General features: G+C 37.5%; 1 protein-coding gene across 1 annotated transcript; it reads left to right on the top strand.

Moving 5' to 3' along the window:
* The first annotated feature begins 1,169 nt into the window (after nt 1–1,169).
* LOC113680783 (uncharacterized) lies at nt 1,170–5,889 on the top strand. The gene is made up of 2 exons (XM_089202628.1): nt 1,170–2,027; nt 2,539–5,889. Exons 1-2 carry the CDS (start codon nt 1,847–1,849, stop codon nt 5,061–5,063), a joined length of 2,706 nt encoding a protein of 901 aa, XP_089058754.1. The 5' UTR covers nt 1,170–1,846; the 3' UTR covers nt 5,064–5,889.
* Nucleotides 5,890–7,174: the final 1,285 nt, after the last annotated feature.

Raw genomic sequence — 7,174 nt, forward strand, 5'->3', positions numbered from 1 at the left:
CTTTTAAGGACAAGTTCATTGCTTATTGATAAAAATGCCCTTTAAGATCAGTTTATTTTTTCTCATTCCTGCATGAATTTTTTTCACTGACATGCAAAGAGAAGACAGATGCTGACTTATTTTAGTACTAAATGTGGGAAAAACATACTAACTGAAGTAGAAGTGGAAAATTGCTACACATCACTTGAAATGTAAATGATTGATATTTGTAGTAAAGAATTTTGTTTGCTTATTGTTGGTTGTTATTATGAGTTGTAACCCCATGGAGTGAGTCAAAATGAAGTTATGAAATGCATCCATCTCCAGTTGTTTCCTCGTTATGGATGAGTTTTATCGAACACAATGTAAACTTACTGATGTATTCGTGAGTTTCCCCTAAGGAAAGATTGTAATAGGTATAATGAGGTAACATGTGGCTACTATGCCTAGAGTGCATCAGTTTATCGAAGGTTTCACCCTGTAGTGAAACATTTAGCAAGATGTTGCTTGACTCTTGGTCTCTTGGGATTAATTTTTTTTTCTAAGATCGCTGCAGATAATTAAGATTTGTGTATTGATAGCCGTTTCAAGCTGTTCCTCTAGCGTGCCGATTATTTCTCACGACTTGCAAGGGAAAACGAAATATCACGTGAAATTTAGTAGATGCCATAATTTTTGCCTTATCTTCGAAGGGTAATTTCCGTCTAGAGAGAAGAAGAAATTCGTAAGAAACACAAGGTGCTATTTTTATTATTCACGGTTTGTTTACGTTGTGGTCGTCTAACACAACGAAAGTAAGTGAAAACAAGTGATTATATTCTTCTGGTAAAAATTTCAATCTTTTTTTTACTTATTTCAAAACTTGAGAAGGAAAAGTAACATGGAGGGAAAGTTCATGTTTCCAAACCGCAGGCCTTTCCGGAAAAAGTGAATCGCGTTCCAAGGAAACATGCAAGGCTCTGAACCTCCTGATTAATTGTACAAACAGATGGGAAAAAAGGGGGATTTGTAAAATACCAACTTACACTACATGATAAGTTTTAGTAACGAGGCAGGTGAATTTTGAAGTTAAAACCAGTTGATCGAACTCTTGGTAATATTTGAATCACCGTATATGATCGGATATTGCATGAAGAAAAGATAAATTTAATGTGTTGACTTAAATAATTGTGGCGTCTTTGGGGAAGTACTTCACTGCATTGTTTGACGCTGAATGAGACAACAACATTTAATGCGCTTTCTGTGCATGTTGTACGTATCAGACTGGTTTATTCCCATCGGCGAAAAAAATTAAGCTGAGTAAGATTAATTACAAGTCTGATGAAAAGGTATTTGTTTTTGCAATATGACAATGAGAAACAACTTACAACAATTTCGCAATTTTCAGTAAAATTAGAACTATGATTTTGCTGACTCCAAATTATCTTAAACACTGAATAATTTTCATTTAAACAGCTGCTTTCTTATGTTTCTTTTTCACACACAAATGAAAATCTTGAATAATTCCCAGCTCGTATCTGTAGTTAATACCCAACGGTGAATGTTTTACTTGGAATACCATAAGCCATCTAATTCATATTTGAAACAATTTTGCTTCGAAACGAGTTTGTATGTCATATATTCGATCTTCATTTGCTCAACGCTGATTACAAGTCGAGATCAAAACAAAGGATACATGAACAATATGAAACTAGAAGTAATAAAGTTTGTATTGTGTTTTCAATTTTAAAATGAATCCTCACGCTGAGCAGACATTAATCATTTCTCACTGTTAACTCGAGCATGAACAGTTTGCATAGTTTGTTGTTCAAAGTGGTGCACGATCAGCCTCAATCGACATTGCTGAGTAGATTCACCCGTGAAACTAATGTCTTCCCGAGTTCAACAGAAATTAAAGCTAACATTTTTGTTAGTTAACGTATTTGTAACAATAGTGCATCTAGTTTCATCCAGCCCCGAAAGGAATAGTAGCAGTGATAATCCAGGGCTAAATGAAGCTCAGTTTAGTAACTTGATGAGATACACGAAGGATGGTAGGTTTCTCCACGGTATGTATAATAGATTTCCTATTTTTTCAGCAAACCATGCTTGAATGAAAAGCTCGGTATTCTGTAACGGGGGAAACGGTATAAGGAAGCATTTAGACATGTTGAAGGAGTTAAATTGTTCGCGTTGGACAGAACAGGTGTCTCGATGCGCACTGTTTCTGATTGTTATGAAAAAACAGCGCTAAATTTCTAAATGAGCTATGGGCTTATTATACTGATAGTTTTTTTAGAAACAGGGAAAGTTTTCCACTTTTAATTTTGCTGGAAGTTCTTGATTAGGACTAAGCCTATAACACGTAAACTTTGCCCGTCAAGACCGCAGCGCATACTCATTTTCAAATTTTGGGTCGCAAAGAAAAGCAGTTTGCGTTTTTGCTGTCTCTTGAATTCACTCAATTATCACTGATAATTTTATCTTTGTAGAGCGCACACACATTTTCAAAGTTTGGGTCACAAAGTTTGTTCTGTCTTTGCATTCATTCAATGATTATTGATAATCTTGTATGTGTAGATCTTGAGCCACAAGAGAAGTCTACGCAGTTTTCTCACAAAGACAAACCTAGGACTAAAAGGGATATCACTATAGGAAGTAACAGGTCAGTGGATGAGGATCCTTTAAGTTGTCGGCGTGAAACTTCTTGCGTTGGCAAATGCAGGAAAGGGAGAGACCCAGGACTAACCACTGAAGAAATCAAGTGCTTCTGTGATGAATACTGCACAGTATTCCTCGATTGTTGCGCAGATTACGAGCAGTTTTGCCTTCTAGGCAAGCATTCCAACTCATCAAAATCTCTAAACCATGAATTCTGGAAGTGTCATGACAGAGGTGGGTCTACGGTGCCCTTTGCGAAAGGTGTGAGGATGATCTCTGCTTGTCCTGCAAACTGGACTCATGATGAAATCGCTACAAAGTGCACAAGAGATATGCCAGAGATGTCCGAAGGCTCTCAAAGTCACGCTACACCGTTGATCGATGCGAAAAATAACACATACAAGAATCGCTTTTGTGCAGTTTGTCACGGCGTTGAATTCAACACAAGCCGATTCTACGATCATGAAACACGGTCGATTCAACCCGTTAGCTATACCAAACGGGAGAACACTACTAATTCGACATCTGTGGTCTTTAAATCTTCAATTGTAAAATGGAAGCCACCTTTAGGCGCTCCCAGGCGTTACTGCCTTGACTTAGAGACAAACGCGTCGTGCTTGAATACCTCAGTGACGCCAGAAGTTCAGCGTAAGTGTTTATCAAAATCACCGGGAGTTGTCGGCGCGAAAAGGGGAACAAGGAAGCTGTATTTGAATAGACACTGCGCCCAATGCGCCGGTGTTGCACTTGGCGAGATTGTGTGTGGACCCATTAAACAAATTGCTCCATTGAAGTCACATTCGTCAATTAAGGTTAGCCGAGTAGTACCTCCCTTGATCACCTTGTTTCGCCCAGATTCTCGAAAACCAAACTCCTGTGAGATTGGTCACGCACTGGACCCTGTTTCTAAGGAGTGCCGAAGGGTCATCAGCATGAAAAGGGACATCGACAAGAAACTAACTTTACCTTTCTTTAACAGATATAAAGTTTCTATCGAATTTGAATCTCAGTTTGGTAAAACAGATGGGAATCAATCAAGAAAAGTAATAACACAGACTCTAGAGTCTGCGTTAAGAAATTGCTCTGCAGAAATACTTTCCATAAACGTTCTAAACGGCACATCTATATCTGCAAATATAGTGGTTACCTTCCCGCAAAGTTACCTGAGTCAAACTAACGGCTCAATTACTTGCAATTTAACGGTAGGGAATATGCCTTTCTCTGTTGTCAAGGAGGAGTGGGTACCTTTGTTATGTGTCACAATTGACATTTACAACCCAAATGAATACTTGGTAATCACGAACGCTGACTCCGCTATTTATGTTAACAGCACGAAAGACAAAATTCTCAAGACAGACTACTGGTCAAACCAAACTGAGTCTAGAAATGGATCTGTTGTTCCTGTGGGTGACGTTCATGTCTGTCGAAAAAGCGTCATATTGAAGTGTTCTGGTGTCTTAATTCAGCTCAAGGAAGAGGAATACGTCATTTTAGGAAACGGATCTTTGTACAGAAATAACTCAAAAGAAGTATACGGCATTCATGATTTCGTGATGATAGACGGAGAGGCTACAATCTGCATCATCCCTTCGTCTGCTGATAGCAACACTTACACGGCACTTCTGATTTTAACTTACGTTGGAATCAGTCTTTCTATTGCCTGCCTTTTGCTTGTGCTCTTTACGTATTCCATTTTCAGGGAACTGCGTACTTTGCCGGGTATTAATTTAATGAATTTGTCCATCTCTTTGCTTTTCGCCCATTCCTTTTTCATGATTGGGGGTGTGAATCAACAGCAACAGATTTGTACATTGATTGCTGTTCTAACCCATTACTTTTACTTAGCATATTTTACTTGGATGTCAATTATCGCATTTGATACCCACTATACTTTTTCCAGAACCTGTTGCACCCGTCAGAGAACAGCCAATCGGAAGGGTTGCTTACTTGCCATTGGTTGGATTCCTGCCCTTTTGTTTGTTGCTATTTGTTACTACCTCGACCAATCAGGGTTAGTTGCTATAGGATACGGTGGCACGAGTCACTGTTGGATCAACAATGCCAAGTCTAACATTTTTGTTTTTGTCATCCCAGTGGCTGTCTCCATTTTGTTAAACGCGATCCTGTTTTCGTTGACGGTTATTTCCATTAACAAAATAAAAAAACAAGCACGGGTAATCGGAAACGCCGCAAACAATCGAAAACAGGTTGTGTTGTTTTTAAAGCTCTCAGTCTTGATGGGATTCCCGTGGATTTTTGGATATCTATCGATTCTTGTTTCTAGTTACTTTGATTATCCATTTGTTGTATTCAACTCACTTCAAGGAGTTTTTATTGCTTTTGGGTTTGTGTTCACAGGCAGAGTGAAGAAAATGTACGGCGCGTTGTTAACAGCCGACAAAGTATTATCATCAACAGCACAAACTTACGATACCCAGATATAGGAATCGTGCCTGGCTCGTGAAAACAAAGACACGAACGAAGACAAGCCAATATCAGAAATCGAATAGCGTGTACTTGTGTTGCAATTAGCAGACGAAGAGTGAACATTATTTTCACTGCTCACAGTCCCGGCGTAATGTTCAATAGTGACTCTTGTGAGATGATTTGGGGATTATTTGAACATTTTTGCGTAGCTCTGGAAAAATTTCGCTTCCATACGCCAATCGTAAAAATGCTGATGTTCTTTCAAATGAATTTGTATACCTTCCTAGGTATCTGACATGAACCGGTGAGTTACAACTAAAATATGAAAGGCTTTCTTCGCTTGTATGTATCGGTTGGCTCCCTTATACCCGGCAATGTGCAATCATGCATAAGTCAAAAAAACGCGATCCATAAAATTGAGTCTGACTCTACTTCGTGAGACGCGATCAAACGTTCATTTATCTTCAAATGAATAAAGGGGGAAAGTTTCTGAAGAAACTGTGACACTGCGTCGGTGAGAGAGTATAACAGGGTAATTTGGTATTATCAACTGAGTAGATGACGTAAATTGGCCTTTGTAAAGAGTTTCAAAGCTGACGTTTCGAGCGTTAGCCCTTCGTCAGAGCGAAACGTCAGCTTTGAAACTCTTTACGGTGTCAAAATTACTTTACTAACTCAGTTGATAATGCCAACTTACCTTATTTATCTACAAAACCACAAAGGAGAGCAGATCGATTATTTACCGAATGTGCAGGCTAAAGCAAGTAATTTATGACAGAATTCAATAATTGTTCGACTAGTCACTCTGCCAGTGCAAGGAGGTGATCTGCCCTTTTTCAAAGAAGTGCATGCATGAAACTCGGTATGAGCTGAAAATAATTTAAAGTAAAGCAAGGACGCTAAATTCCGAAATGGCTGCTCTCCTTGCGTTTTGCCAATGTCACGCAAGAAGTGTTTAACGAGATAAAAGAAAATACAATTGTGAAGAGCACAAAAGATACTATTGAGTTTAGCCAACAGTTTTCAAAAGATGGGAGGTATTTGCTGATTAAATTAGATAAACCTGTTAAATGCTTGCCTCGATAAGAGCAATGAGATGAATTGTAACAGAATAATTTCAACAACAAAACGAATTTACAAAAGAATTCGAAAGCACATGTAGTGAGTAAGTATACTAAAATTATTAGCTGGTCACATAGAGGACTCTCCTCAGACGAAAACAAAGAAAAACACTTTTGATAATAACCTACAACAATGAACAATGATTATGAACTATATTTCAGTAAAACAAGTTTTTAATATATTATCATTTACAACAGATAAATTCTGAGATAAATAAAAGTATAGATTAAATATCTTTAAAGTAGAAATAAAGTTCAAAACTATCTGGGAAATCAGTAGATGCATATAGATACCCAGGTCCCAGTTATACAGTGGCATTAACTGTCAAAATATAGAAATAATCAAAATCAAAATGGGAATACCAAGGACACATTTTAAAAGCAATTATTGTTCACAGTTAATAAAATCATTCAATACCACAGGTATCATAAGTCTTGATTTTTCTTGGAAATTTACAGTATTATATAGATTATAAATAGAAAAAAACAAACTCCAAACCAAGCATTGTGATAGCAAAATCTGATCTCCAATGGAATGTTTCAGTCACCCACACCAACACTATCTAAAGTGCAGAGCTTGTCAAACAGGGTTCTTGTCAGAAAGAGGGAATCAGGTGCAAAGATCTGATGGTTATTTCTCTCTTCTAGCTTGCCATTCATTTGTCTTAAAATAATCAAGACTGTTTGATGGTTTAACAGAATAACAACCTCTCTTGGACTGCGTCCTTAACTGTTTGCAAGATAATGTATTAAAATATAAAATAATCAAGATTGTTTGATGGCCTATTGGAATAACAACCTTTCTTTGACTGTTCTCTTAAATTGTTTTCTTGATAATGTACTAACATTATAGGGATCCATCTGGAGGATTTATGAGTTAACCGCATGTCTAACTGACAAAATGGGAGTAAAAAATATAACCAGTAATGGAAGTGACCTTTTCTTACCATATATTGCCCTAAATTTATGATACATTAAAGGTTTCTTCCTTGTGCACTGTAACCCTA

The sequence above is a fragment of the Pocillopora damicornis genome, chromosome 4, assembly GCF_964200805.1.
Source record: "Pocillopora damicornis chromosome 4, jaPocDami1.2, whole genome shotgun sequence".
Taxonomy (NCBI): Eukaryota; Metazoa; Cnidaria; class Anthozoa; order Scleractinia; family Pocilloporidae; genus Pocillopora; species Pocillopora damicornis.

Coding starts and splice junctions, on each gene's coding strand:
- LOC113680783 (XM_089202628.1), top strand. CDS start 1,847: ATGTCTTCCCGAGTTCAACAGAAATTAAAGCTAACATTTTTGTTAGTT. Junction 2,028..2,538: donor GGATGGTAGGTTTCTCCACG/GTATGTATAATA, acceptor TTGTATGTGTAG/ATCTTGAGCCACAAGAGAAG.